This window comes from Pygocentrus nattereri, chromosome 6 (assembly GCF_015220715.1).
Source record: "Pygocentrus nattereri isolate fPygNat1 chromosome 6, fPygNat1.pri, whole genome shotgun sequence".
In the NCBI taxonomy this organism is placed as follows: Eukaryota; Metazoa; Chordata; class Actinopteri; order Characiformes; family Serrasalmidae; genus Pygocentrus; species Pygocentrus nattereri.
Genome location: NC_051216.1, coordinates 19,762,871 through 19,776,645, shown reverse-complemented (window position 1 = coordinate 19,776,645; position 13,775 = coordinate 19,762,871). Strand labels below are relative to the sequence as shown.

Sequence of the window (13,775 nt, the reverse complement as noted above, 5' to 3'; positions counted from 1 at the left end):
TTTAATATCCATAAAAAAAAAAACATTGACAGTATAATGTGATGCTCTGGAGCAGCTGAATATGAGCCTAAAGTCATCATAACCAATGCCAAGCATGAGCTAGAGGAGTATAAATCCCTCCCACCTCTGGGCTGTGGAGCAGTGACATTGCATTCTCTTGAGTGATAGAACACCATCCAATTTATCTGTGTTAAATTGGAGTGGCATTTGTAATCCTGAGCTAATCATCCAACATCTTTATCTGACCTCACTGATGTTCTTGTGGCTGCAAGTAAATCCTCACATCCTTCCAACTTCTAGTGCAAAGCCTTTCAAGAAGAGTAGGGGCTGTAACTGTAGCAAGAGCATGGATAAACTCACCAGTTAATAACCTTGATTTCAGAAGAAATGTTGGATGAACAGCAGTTAAAAGACATTCTGGATACATAGCATACATTAAACAAGGTAGACGCTACCATGCTACTTTTCACCACTGCAACAGTAACTCCAGGATACAAGGTTATGTGTCCTTATGATCTGTTGCAATACATATGTTTGCTTCATAAGCTGAAGAGTAAATGATGATGATGTGGAAGCAGGTGAACAAAGCCAGTTTTATAGGAGACATATATAAACAGTGTCATTTCACATACACTACACTGTTGGAGTTTGTATCAAAAGAGCAGAGCATTTTTGAGCAGAAGCACAGGAATATTGCAGCAGTAATAAATCTACACATTATCAAAAGTCTTTAACAGTCACAGATATCCCTCGGCAATGGAAATTAAAAGTTTACCAGTGTTTTGACTACAGTGCAATAACCATGGCAAATAAAACCTTTCAAAATGCATTTTTTTATCCATGGATATAAAACAATTTTGGATTAATTTTACAGTTCATTCTGCATACTAAAGATTACAAAACAGGACTCAAGCAGTACACACAGACAGAAAATTAGCTTCTCTACAAAAAGACATTGCAGTCTATGATATATACTGTTCTCTTTTCATTAAAAAGAAAGAAAAAGAAAAGAAAGGTTTTCCTGGCTTTAAACTCAAAATGCATTTATCTTTTTTTAACAGTATTAAAATACCTTAGTTAATTTTTTCATCAAGTACATTGCTCTTTAGGTTTGTGTTTTTTTACAGTACATGTTAGTCATCCTATCAGCTTATATTTTCTTAAGGGCAGGGTCAAGGAGGGTGAAATGACACGACCTGAAGAAACAGCACATGTTCAGACCATAGCTGTAGTTGTGTTTTTCACTTTTCTATAAAACATTTACCAGATCAGGTGTGGAACATTGTTAACCTGAATATTGACAAGTATCTATAAAATATTAATTTAAATATACAACAATTCTGAAATGTTCAGTTATTAATGACAAGTGATTTTTCTGTCTCACATTTTGTCCAAGCTTGAATGTAAACCACTTACAGTGTGATCCAGCATCATTCTAGGTGGTGGGTGTGAATGTTTGTATTGGTGGGTGTATTGATACATTCCACATTCTGGTAGAGAAGAGACAGAAGGGGAGAGTGTTTACGTCTGCATGTGCATCCATGGCTGCTTGTTCATGCTTCGCAGTTGGACAGAATGTGGCCTACATGCACAGAGCTAAGAGTCTCTTCAGCTAGCCACACACCTCTCAAACAAACTATACATATCACATTTTTTTTTATAAAATACCTGAATATTTTGTTACATGATTAAAAGAAACAAAAGGAGAAAAAGAAAATATTTACCCAAACGCTCAGAGGGAGAAAGTGTCCATATCCTTCGAAACCCCTCCCTCTGCTGGCAAAACCAACAGGTTCAGCTTATTGTGCATGTGTGATTATGGCTGTACCATGTCTGTCAATTCTGTTCATATGATATGGACACAGGTTGTCTGCCATTAGAACTTAGCTTTGATTGACAGTTTGCTACTGTAGCTCCCTCCCATCCTCAGAGAGAGTTTTGAATTCAGGCCATTAGAGCTGCAAAGTCTAAAATTTCAGCACAATACATCAACCAAACCCTTCATCTCAAAATACATCAATCCTCCCTTATAGTAAAACACATTCTCAATGAGGAACACTGTCAATGAATCCAGTTGACAGCATTTAACAACTCCTTTCTACCTCTCTACTAAAGTCTGTTTGATCTCTAAGCACCCCAGTGTACTGAATGTGACCCTAATACCAATAGGTAGGGGGGTGAACAGTGAAACCGGGCAAGGGGAGTCAGTGGTTTAGGCTGGCTGGCTTCCCTCCAAGTTTCCTGTCCAAGGCACGAACTGCACTGGCGATTTGTCCAGAGTTTCCCTGTGTGTGGTTACGTGACAGTGCGCAGAGGGTCAGAGGCGAATAGCGGGGTGCGCAGAGAGATTTTGGGCAGGGGTTAGAAGGGTGACTGGGGACAGAGCAGTTGGGCTTGAAACAGAGTGAGGGTGACATGGTGTTGGAGTAATTCAGTACTAATAGAGCAGCTGGGGTCAGAAAATGGATGATATCACAGCATTGTGGGAGATGGAACAGGGGGCCCACGGGACAGGTGGGGTCAGGGGAGCACAGGGCAGGTTTTGGGGATGGGCTCACAGAGTGGTTCGGGCACAGTGGTGTTTGAGCTTGCAGGGCAACACGCCTCGATTCAGCTGGTAGAACTCCACCAGCTGCAGTAGATCACTGAAGCGTGTGTTTCCATCATCCAGACTGTAGAACAGCTCACCGTCATCCTCCACCTCCACATACACACACACACACACACACACACACACAGTTTCACTGACCTCACAGCAATAAACACATATTAAGCTGAAGTTGCTATCAAGTTTAAAAGAGGACTCACAGGTACAATCTGAAAGTGTCTGATTCTCTGTGTGTGACACAGGGACAAAACAAATGTCTTGGGGTTGCTTTGGCTGTCCCTTAAGAGAAAAACCCTGAAGAGAAACAAGATGTCAAAGCAGAAAATCTGATGGAGCTAATGAACTACAGATCAGCATCAGTGTTATAAAAATCAAGTTAAGCAGAACATACCCATCAATGAGACCATGCTGGGTGATCAGCTTGTGAGCCTCATCCCGAGACAGCTTGCTGTGGAACCATGGTTGAGCCATATGAATGGCTAGAAGGCAGGAGAACATATCAGCAAAGACTGTGAAAAAACAGAGTAGGGCTGCCCAAACCTTTTGTCTGGTTATTCATTACCATATCATTAAGCAATAACTACAGTGAAATAAAACTTTCCAGAGCACATAGTCCATTATAGTGTATAGTCTCAAGACCACAGATTAAATGCTTTTGTCTTGTTTCAATCTTAGGGTAAAGAGGACTTCTTACTTTTCCTTGAGACAAGTAGAATGCAAGCCCATATTTTGTTTCTGTTTTTGTTTTTTTTCTCTGGCTTGATAAAGCTTAATAACAACTTCCACTTATCTGGAAAATTCATAACTCAATGTTAGTAGTCACCACTTAATTCTGAAGCAATAAGCAGCCTGTTAATTAAATAACATATTACACTATATTTTGAGAATTGAAAAAAAAGAAAAGTTATATATAGTTTAAAATATGTTTGTTCTCTTTGGGTGACGGTCTGGCATTAGGGTGCCTGTTTATCAGGCCAAATCAAATGCCCCCATAGGCCAACTTTCAGTCTTATGTTTGGGCAACCCTGAGGATAGACAGACAGAGAGGGAGAGAAATGAATGGGGGAATGATTATACGAAGGGCTCACCTATGTTGGAGAGGGAGCTTTGGGATGGGGAACAGCTTCCATGGCTCAGTCGATGGCAGCTCTTCCTCTGAAGAAAAAAGTCAAGTATCATACAGACATGATCACTAGCAACAAACTAACTTTTACTATGTACAGTCAATTACGTACATGAGACCTGCTGTAATTACTGACTATTCACAAATAATAACCAGTTAAATAAACTGCTTGAGTAAACTTGTCCAAGATACAAAGGAATGATTTCCATGGAGAGGTTTCACTTAAAAAGGCTGACCAGGTGAAGCTCACCTAATGCACTTTTGATGTGATAAGAGCAGTATTTGTGCCTCACCCTCCATGACAGTCCCTCCTCCACAGCCACTGACAAAGCCTCTGATGGGTTCTCAATCACACGACTCCTGTGCCCTGAGAAATCCATGGCCACAAGAGAGTTCTCCGAGATGCTTCTCTGCATAACACACAAATGCACCACATAAAGCACACAAACATTAAGCACTTAACTATTGTCTTTGTTCATTGCACTCACACATAAAAAAAACAAAAACAAACAAACAAAAAACACAAAAAAACTGCAGTGGAACACTTAAGCTCCTTTGTATTTGCGGAGTCATGCTGCCACCCAGTGTTCTAATAATGTAATACTTGCTCAGAGTAAGAGTATTAGCAGGGTGAGAGAGAGAGGGTTATTTATGTGGATTGGATTAGAGTGTGTATATAGGTTGACAATGGGCCACATAGCTTTTTGTGTGTTTTTTTTAAGCTGTCACACTGACTAGCTCTTCATCCCTCATAAGAGGGCTAAGAAAAAGGAAATTACTCTTTTGCCAAGATTACCAAGCTTGCACTTAGTAACCAACATGGTTTACTATGCACCTTTAAGCTTCCGTGTCACAAAATCCTTAAGAAGCATTTAAACAAAGTAGTCAGTGTTCTTTTCTGAGAATATAGACATTCCTCCTTGTGTAAGACCCTGTTGCCCTGCTAGAGACAGTGAGAGAATAAAATGTGGGTCTGTTTTCATAATGGATCACAGAGTTCAAGTCTGGATATCCAGACAGAACAGTCTCTGTCTGAAATAGTTTTAATCAATGTTCAGTTAGGTTCACATTAAAGAGTAACATAGCCTACAGAGTATAAAACCAGAAATGGAAGAGACTAAGAGGTTTTCTGAGAATGCAAACTGACCTGCTGACTCAGGAAGTACTGATTATCACCTCATGTTTCATACTTTAGCCCCATACACTTTCCATCCATTCCAGTGGTGGACAGTAACATGCTTTGTTACTGTACTTAAGTACCTTTTTTAAGTATCTGTTCCAGATCTAATACTTTCATTTCACTACATTTCAAAGTAAAATATCCAGCTTTTAACTCCACTACTTTCTGTAGTGTATGCATTGTTACTTGTTACTCTGAAGTGGGTGAAATTGTGATTTTCTAAAACAATATGATGCACTTTCAAATTGACCAATAGCACTGTACTCTTCATGAAACTCCACCCGTTACTTCTGATTGAACATCATCTGCAGGATTTAGTCTCTATATTTATTCTTTTAGCGCCACTAGGCTACTGTTGCCTTCAAATGCATACTGGAGGTACAGCAGACTACTTTGTCTATGCCTTTAAAAATTCGTATGCACTGTTACAAAGATCGCTAAGAATTTAAGGCTTAATTTTCTACCATTGTCACTGTAAACTCTATAAATGAAATTGTGCATTTTGTAGCTTGTCAGATGTAGCAACAGTAAATGAAGCAGGCTGCTACAATGTTGTGTCTGAAAAATGTGGTGTGTTGCCTGTGCAGGTCAGGGCTTTGTGCCAGTGCTAAATTCATCTGCTTCTTTTTCTCTGTGTTGCTGGGAAAAAAGCTGTGATGAACTGGACTATTGGTCTTCAACAAAACGCAAGAGTAACCAAAGCAGTACTAAAATATTTCAGCATATGCAGTAGCATTATATTGTTAATACAATTTTTAATAAACAGGAGGTTTGCTTATTTTTTGAAACTAGTTATTCTGTAATAACTTGAATAAATCATAGTACTTATTCATTTGATACAAGAGTATAAATACTTTTATATTTTATCTCAAGCAAATAAAATATATAAACAGACAACTTCTACTTTTTACTTGTAATGTAGTAGTGTTAACAAAGGGTATCTGTCTTTTCACTTAAGTACAGGAGTTATGCACTTTGTCCACCATTATTCCATCTACACAAATTCCACATTATAAAATGATGGATCACTACTCATTTAAGAACAAAGTCAAGCAAGGTGTGCACACACACTGACACCTTATGAGCACAGGAACACAAGTGCTTGTGAACACAAGCCAAAAATTAAGACAGTGTGTGTGTATGTGTGTATGTCAGTGTCCACCCTAGGGTGGTTTGTGTGTGTCCAGGTCAGGACAGACTATGTGCGTTCCACTAACAACAAGCTGAGGTGATGAGTTGTAAAGTCAGCGAGCAGCTGATGCAGAGTTATATTTAGAGTGAGCCTGGCTCCCCCAGCATGTTCCACACACCAAAATATCTCAGGGGCTTACTCTCATTCAATACTTTCATTTAGAGGCAAAATTACCAAATTGTTCTCAGAAATGAGTATGAAACTACAGGTTCATATTTATAGCATCTTTGAGAAGCTGTGCTGGCCAGAGGGCCTGTAAAGCAGCCCAAATCAGTACTTCACAGAGCTGCACCCAGACAGGAACATGCTGAATTGACGGAGTACATTTTGAGCTTTGCAAGGGACACTGCATTCTAGTTCTATGTATTGTAGAGTTGGAACTGATCTCTCTTGTTCCATGACTTCATATTACATAGACCAAAGGATGGGCTGTGGCCTTTTTTAGGTGTACTACAGCCCAATTTAAGTGACAAAGGACAGAGTATTAAAATAAAAGAACTCACCATTGGAGAGTTTTTCTGCTTCTGATGAGGCTGAATGAAGTTTTGGTAGAGCTGCATTCCAAACTGCACACATTACAACATCATCATATTAGACTGGCTACATAAATTGTGGAGAAAGATCGACTGAACAGGTGGTGATTGCAGAAAGCTATGTAGACAAACCACTTAAAGAAAAAAAAACTTAACGCATCATTCAGATATAACCAGTAAGGATAGTAAGAAGTTTCATCAGAAAATAGTATAAAGAGAGTGAGGGCAGGACAGAGGGAGGATGAAGGAGGAAGCAAAAGTAAAAAAAGAGTGCCTCTTCACCTTGAAGAGGCGCATGGCTGTGATCCAGCAGGTTCTGGTCTGTTCATCATCAGCACAAAGCAGTTTGAGGTCCCGTGCTGAACTTGATTTACTTGGCTGCACATAGAGTCACATGCATAAACACTACCTTACCAACCATCAAGAGCCTAACCACACTCACTAAACTGCCCAGTTTCCCCAAATCATCAGAGCATTACAATATTTTTACAGCTTTCAAGTATATATGCATGCACGCACACACACAAGCACTCACATACACAGTACTGCACAAAAGTTTTAGGCACCAGAGAAAAATGCATTTAAAACATATTAATCTGGGCAGTAAGTTTGAATTAAATTAAAGTTAAAACTAAATTAATTGAAATTACCTGGTTTGGATAATTAGTGATTAATTAACTGAAAGCAAATGTGCTGGTGATGCAATTTACCAAATTAATATGATGGCTGGTGACATCAAAGATATATCTGGAACCAAAACTATGTTCTTCATGGGTTCTTCTTCCAAGTACTTTTATGAAAACAATAAATTCTTGTTCCTTTTACTGTATCTATATTTATATTGTAATGATATGTTTTTTTATTAGCACAAATATTGTCCAGATAAATGGTTTTAAATAATGTGTTGAGGTGCCAAAGACTTTTGCACAATCATGTTATATCTTGTCTTGTGATATTACATAATATCTCACAACTGAGTAAATGTCAAGGGAGATAAGAATCCATATGCTATGTTTGATTAAGGCTTTATATAACTCATATTAAACAACAAAACTTAGATAAATGAAACTCTTAATTAGCTTTGCTATAAAGCTAACTGTGCATGACTGGCATATATAATATAACTAGATATTGCACAACCAAATATATGAGCTTTACGCATTTGCGGATTTAGCTGGGGGTGTTGTAAAGGAGAGAGCGCAAATACTTTCACACAGAATCCGTAGTCTGCAGGAGCTCCATGTGTTTTTCTGGCCGATAACAAAGTGTAGACATCACTGTCGCAAAACTCTGCAACAAACTGAAGATGCCTGGGCTCCTTACAATGAGAGAAATGGAGAAAAGAAACAACAGAAAGAGAACGAAAGAGAGAAAGAGAGGGGGAGGGAATTTTATGTCAGTTGCTTAGTGCAATCAGAAAATCAAAAAAAAAAAAAAAATCACAGGACTTTCTTATTCAAAAGCCATAAAAACATGTTGCATTCTCAGCATGTGAGGCTTCTTATGCAGGGGTGATGAGGGAGGGTGGAGGTGCCCTGCATTCTTCTGCCTCTATCCCCGAGTTCCAGCACTAAGCCTGCTGTAGCAGGGGGATGAATGTAAACATGTGAGTTATGTGCAGCATCCAGCATGCTGTCAGGACACATGCTAAACAAATGAAGAGTATACTGTAATACGGCAAGCCAATGCAAGCGTTCAAAGCCCACTGGAGCAAGAGAGCCTTTGGAGCTCCCATAGAGACACACAAGAATGGAGCAAAGTTACACTCCTCACTAATGGACTCCACAGCCTGACCATATAAGCTGTTGTTAGAAGGTGAAGGACACTGGTTTGAGTGGTGCAATCCTGGTTTAAATCTGAAGGTGAAGGACTACTGCTGAAGCTCTGGAAGGGCCACTGTGCTTGTTGTGGTTTAACATTGTTATTCTAAGACTTATAGTTGACACTGCAGCAACAGGATTTAAAGCGTAGGAGGACATTTAGGCATATAATACCATGGCTTAGGTTGCAGCACTGAGACTGAAATTACTGGACCAGTTAAAATCATGTGGATTTACTTCGATGGTTCATCTAAGCTCCACTTAAAAGGTTTAGATTTAGCATTCAGTGTTTGGAAACATTTCTCAAGGACTCTGCAATGTATGATTAAAATCAAGGGCAATACTCACACAATGTAAGCGACTTAGGGCAATCTTTTCAATTTCAAACAGGGCTGCCCTCTCAATTACAACCAGGGTGTAATATGTACAACAGGAGATAAAACCAAATACATGTTGCAATGCCAACAGCTTTATCTTAACAACAGTGAAAGGGAGCCAAGTGAAAAGAAAAGAAAGAGAGAGAGGGAGGAAAGAAAGAAGGCCTTTCCCAAGCAAAGCAACACAAAGCATGCCTTTGTCTCATTTCTATGTGCTACACTATTCTAATTTCCTAACTGCCCACAGACAGACGTGGACAGACAAGCAGACAGAGAAAGAGGCAGACAGACTGACTTAAAGGCAGAAAAAGGAGAAATGCACACTATGCAATGTGTAAAGATTAACCAGTGCTAATATTTTATCTAAGGCAAGGGCTCATTTCCAAAACCTAAATCAAAAATGAAGACATGGTGCAGAGCAGGTCTCAGCTCCCAGGCAGCGTTAGCAAGCAGAGAGCAATCTCTTCTTACGTGCCTAACAACAACTCTTTGTTGCTAAAAATGAAAAAAAGAAGAAGAAGAAGCAGAAGAAGCAGAAGAAGAAGGGCAGCACTGGCTGGCATAGCACAGAGCAGGTATAAGCTTCACCTGGGGTGAGGGGGAAGGGTTCAGAGCCTGGCACAGCCCCAGCCCCCGTCGCACAAAATCCGGCTTGACCAGTTCTGCACAGCCAAGGCCCACAATGCTGCTCTGTTCGATCTAACCATCACATCTAGCAACAGAACTGCAGGGGATTATTGCCTGAACGAGGGTGCTCAGGAATAACCCATGGCAGGTTCATGAGACCAAGCTCTGTCTGCCCCTTATACATGTCCAAAACTGGATAAGCTAGGTGTTATTTAGGTAAGCAATGACAGAATTACTGTCTTGTATTTATTACCTTTGATGTGCCCTTATTGGAAAAGTACAGCCCAGACCTTCTCAACACAAAGTAGAACTTCTTCCACGATTTCCTGCCTTGCTCTTTTGAGTGGAGGAAGCCATGAATCTCTGGACACGTGCTAGAGTTAAGAAATGTCTGAGAGGACACAAAAATGCACAGGTTTCTTTATCATTCAGTGTTACATATCAAGAGACTTAATTATTCTTCCCTTAATGCAGGAACCTACAAAAGACAGGCTTAGTCATATGTGCTCTATGTTAAAGCAGAGACTTGGAGAGAAAGGCTGCTAAGAGTGGATACCTGGATAAGTTCTGAGTGGTTCATGAGGCCGTTGGTTTCACTTGATATAGACACCATGCTCTCTGGGAAAAAATCCTAGTGAGATAAGAAGAGCATCAATCATGATTAAATCAGCCACTGAGCAGGTTTAGTGAAGACTCTGAAACAATCTAAACTCTGACATTGGGACCTTACATGGATTCTAAAGGTTGACTTTCTAAAAGTGCCCTAAAAGTTGACTTAAGGTTCACCCATGCACATCATAATTTCTCCTGGCCATGGTGGAATGGAATAATCTTCTATAAGCAGAGTGAACAAAACCAGACATGAGTCAAACGTTAACTCCAAGGAAATTCTTCAGACCTCTGCCTACAGGAGTAGTAGTAAAGCCTTTGTCCAGGCTGTGGTGCAATGGCCTTCAGTTTTTAATGTATTTTATTAATTACAGTTAAATGAGCATTCTTATGTATATTCCTGCACCTCTGCTTCCAAGCCAAAAAATTAAACATTACCGAAGCAGCATGCTCTAACTCTTCTCTGTGAACATCAAATACACAGGCACACACATATACGCATATACATGCACAGTACACACCAGAGGTTTCTTGAAGAATTCATATTTGGCATAATTCTTCCTGAAATACAAGCGACTGTCTGAGTCCATGCCCCAGTTAGACTGCACCTCCAGGACTGATTCGTGGTCTTCTATGGTTCTCTCTGAAAGCATGAAAAGAAGTATGAGACAATAGGGGAAAAGGGGGGTGGTGGTGGAAAGGGGGGCAAATGTACTTTCACATATACTCAGAACTCAAACACACACACACACACACACACACACACACTAGAGTAAGTCTCTAATAATAGCAGTCTATTTAAACTAAACCCTGCACTTGGAGCACTTTCAGTGTTTTACAGCTTTTATTCACTCCAAGTCTTGGCCTTTACACCCCCCTGGCAAGTTGGGCCTGACAAATTAAATATTAACACGTTTTTCAAAAATTATGCTTCATTAATGAGTAATCTTCAATAATAACTAGTGTGAGGTACAAGGGAGTCAGGGGAATCTGGGTGAGCTGACTGCATTGCTTCACTTTATCATTAAACATTATTCAGTTCCTTGAACCCCAAATGAATGTTTGATGAATGAATGGAAAGCGGCTATTTAGAGGAAGCCATCTGGAAGAGTGAGAGCAATGTTATTCAAGACTAATTAATTCCCATAGCATAACTGCAATCAGGGCTGGAGAGGCTCATCAAAATGCGCTGGCATCCTGGGTGCTGGAGCACTTGGCATCTCTCTGGGTGTCTGTGTTCTCCTGCTGCGAGGCAGAGGGCACTCTACTCGTGGCCGATCTGTGGTCGATTAAGTTTTGCCAGCGACACTCACAGACTGGGGAAACTATTCCTAAAGCAGTACTTCACCTACATAAGACCTGCATCCAGAGCAGAAATAAGCCCTGCAAAGCATTTTGGATGATATGTGTGTGAACCTGCTTTCAATGGGAGTTCTTCAAGGAGAACTCTGACAATGAGACACTTACCAGATAGAGTAATGCTTTAGCTGATTTTAGGCTCAGGTGAGAAACAGTTCCATTATTACCTGACCTGTGGCAATAAAGCACCATGCCAAGCAAAAATGAACCCACAGTTTTTCTCAGCTGCTTAAAGGGATTGATTTTTGCTTCATCATTAGTTGATTTTAGCTTTAAAAATTCAATTGTAAAATGTTTATAATTAGGTACTCAAAGTAATTTGCCTTTGACTGCAGATTTTCTTTAATTTCAACACTTTAAGCTGTAAACAGCATTCTGGCCATTGTGATATCACTGAAATACACATCAGGTAAATCTAGCAGCACAGAGGCTAATAGCAGGCGACATGGTTCACTGAACTTATTGTGCATGCTTCAGTGTCCTTTACCTCTAATCACTAGCCAGTGATGCATGACCTGATTAGGTTTTCCTTACACATGGACCATTTAAAGAACAGCTTCTGGACTTTCCAACCAAATCACTGTTATATTAGTAGCATGAGATTGTTTTTCCCAGGTACACATATTGAGGGTTCTATCTATAGTAATTTGAGAGGACATCTTTTATAGATATATAGTGTTTTTTATTATTATTTAGGGCTTTAGTTCAACTGGAAAACTGGTTATTGGATCTCAGTGTTTGGAAACATTTCAGGTGCATGTTAGACAAACCTTTAGTAGTGTTACTCAAGTTGAACAAAAAGGAATATCTAGGCCTGCCACAATCATTACATAATCATCTAATCACAATTATTTGAACTGATCATAATTATTTACTATTATTTTCTACAGTTGGTAGCTTTCACAATTACATGTTTACAATAAAATAAAAGAATGTTAATTAGGTGTGTTAGATGCTTTTTTTTAAGACAAATACATGTGTGGCATGCATATGCCCCCCAGGCCCCGATGATGATGGCCGTGAGAGCCGGCAGGAAGGCAGGGCCCAAACACCCAGTGGCGATGAACCTCAGCGAGGACGGCAGGGAAAGAGCTGCGAGTGTGGAGGGGCCAGAGCGCAAAACCTGTACTACCCTGATGGACACAAGTCACTGGCGTGACTGTGAGAGGAGGAGTATGAGGACGCTGGTGCTGGCTATGAGAGGCACCAGAACAACGAGCGAGTCCCGAGCTCCATCTCCTGGGCCCCGCCCCCAGTCATGCAGCGAGACCACTTCATTAAACCTCACGTTCGACCTGGGCGGCCGAGCTGCCAACTGGGGGCGGTAAAGAGGAGTAGTGCCGAAAAACCCGGGAGAAGGATGCCAACACACTGAGGGAGTCTCCACGGCAGAAGAAGAGGCCATCAAGACCCTGGTCCACCTGCACCTGGCCGGCTGGCGGGAGCTGCAGGCTATATCTCAGGACGCTGAAAAGCACTCGATGCAGCTTGAGGAGCAGTGAGTGGCAACCCGTAAGATGGCCAGGAGACTGCTGGCGGAGCGGCGAGCTCTCGTTCCCTCTCGGCTAGGGTGCGCACACTGCCCTTAATGAGAGCCAGCTGATGCTGATTTGGCTGGCAGCGTGAGCACCTTTTAAAACGTGCTGAGAGGCAACAGAGACAGAGCAAGAGAGAGGGACAAGCTGCAGCTGCAAGAGACTGAGTGAAAAGCTGAAAAGCTCCCATGAAGAAAGGACTGAAAAGTCTAGGTAGAAGCCACTGAAAAGTGGGCAGCATAGGTTTGGTTGTGTTTACTTTGTGTGATTGTTTGGGTGAATTAAAAGATATGGCTGCTGCAACCTTAAATCCTGCCTCCAGCGTGCTCCTTGAGGCCAGAGTAGCACATGCGGTGCTACAACATGTAAATAAAAGTAAACAGAAAATGCATTTATTGAGACGTGTCAAGGGTCTTCTGAAAATAACAGAAGTTATAATTACTGACTTGCTACTGTAGGACCTTTAGAAGGCAGTGGTGAGTAATGTTTGTTTATTCAATGTTTGAACCTTGAGCTGTGTCTCCTGCCAGTTAAGAAGTACTAGCAAGTCTCAACAGCTAGGAAGCAAGATGGTTACATAGACAATTTGGCCACTTTAGGCCTGTACTAGATACTAGGTTGTACTACCTTGTACTAGGTTCAAAAAGAGACTTTTTGCTTAAGCTTGGCCCCACTACAGAATGACTGGACCAATTCTGAGGGTGATTTGCCTGTTCTGGCATTCACAAAAGGTGTCCTGATTTGAAGAACAATTATTTTTCCAGATTATCCTGTGATGACAGTTGTGTAATCCAGTCTTTACCCCTCTGATC

At 40.7% G+C, this 13,775-nt stretch overlaps 1 protein-coding gene across 3 annotated transcripts in view; it reads right to left on the bottom strand.

The window, feature by feature from the left end:
- Positions 1 to 579: 579 nt before the first annotated feature.
- grb14 (growth factor receptor-bound protein 14) overlaps positions 580 to 13,775 on the bottom strand; it is a 54,190-nt gene continuing 40,994 nt past the window's right edge. For 2 of the 3 annotated variants that reach the window (XM_017692240.2, XM_017692244.2), the window contains 11 exons: positions 10,591 to 10,712; positions 10,017 to 10,091; positions 9,714 to 9,851; positions 7,844 to 7,954; positions 6,919 to 7,014; positions 6,607 to 6,669; positions 4,025 to 4,141; positions 3,697 to 3,763; positions 3,000 to 3,087; positions 2,809 to 2,902; positions 580 to 2,701 (listed from right to left, as the gene is read on the bottom strand). In XM_017692240.2, the coding sequence (XP_017547729.1) occupies positions 2,555 to 2,701; positions 2,809 to 2,902; positions 3,000 to 3,087; positions 3,697 to 3,763; positions 4,025 to 4,141; positions 6,607 to 6,669; positions 6,919 to 7,014; positions 7,844 to 7,954; positions 9,714 to 9,851; positions 10,017 to 10,091; positions 10,591 to 10,712 (1,118 nt within the window). In that variant the 3' untranslated portion in view covers positions 580 to 2,554. The remainder of the gene's footprint in view (positions 2,702 to 2,808; positions 2,903 to 2,999; positions 3,088 to 3,696; positions 3,764 to 4,024; positions 4,142 to 6,606; positions 6,670 to 6,918; positions 7,015 to 7,843; positions 7,955 to 9,713; positions 9,852 to 10,016; positions 10,092 to 10,590; positions 10,713 to 13,775) is intronic. The other variant, XR_005130396.1, reaches the window with a different exon arrangement.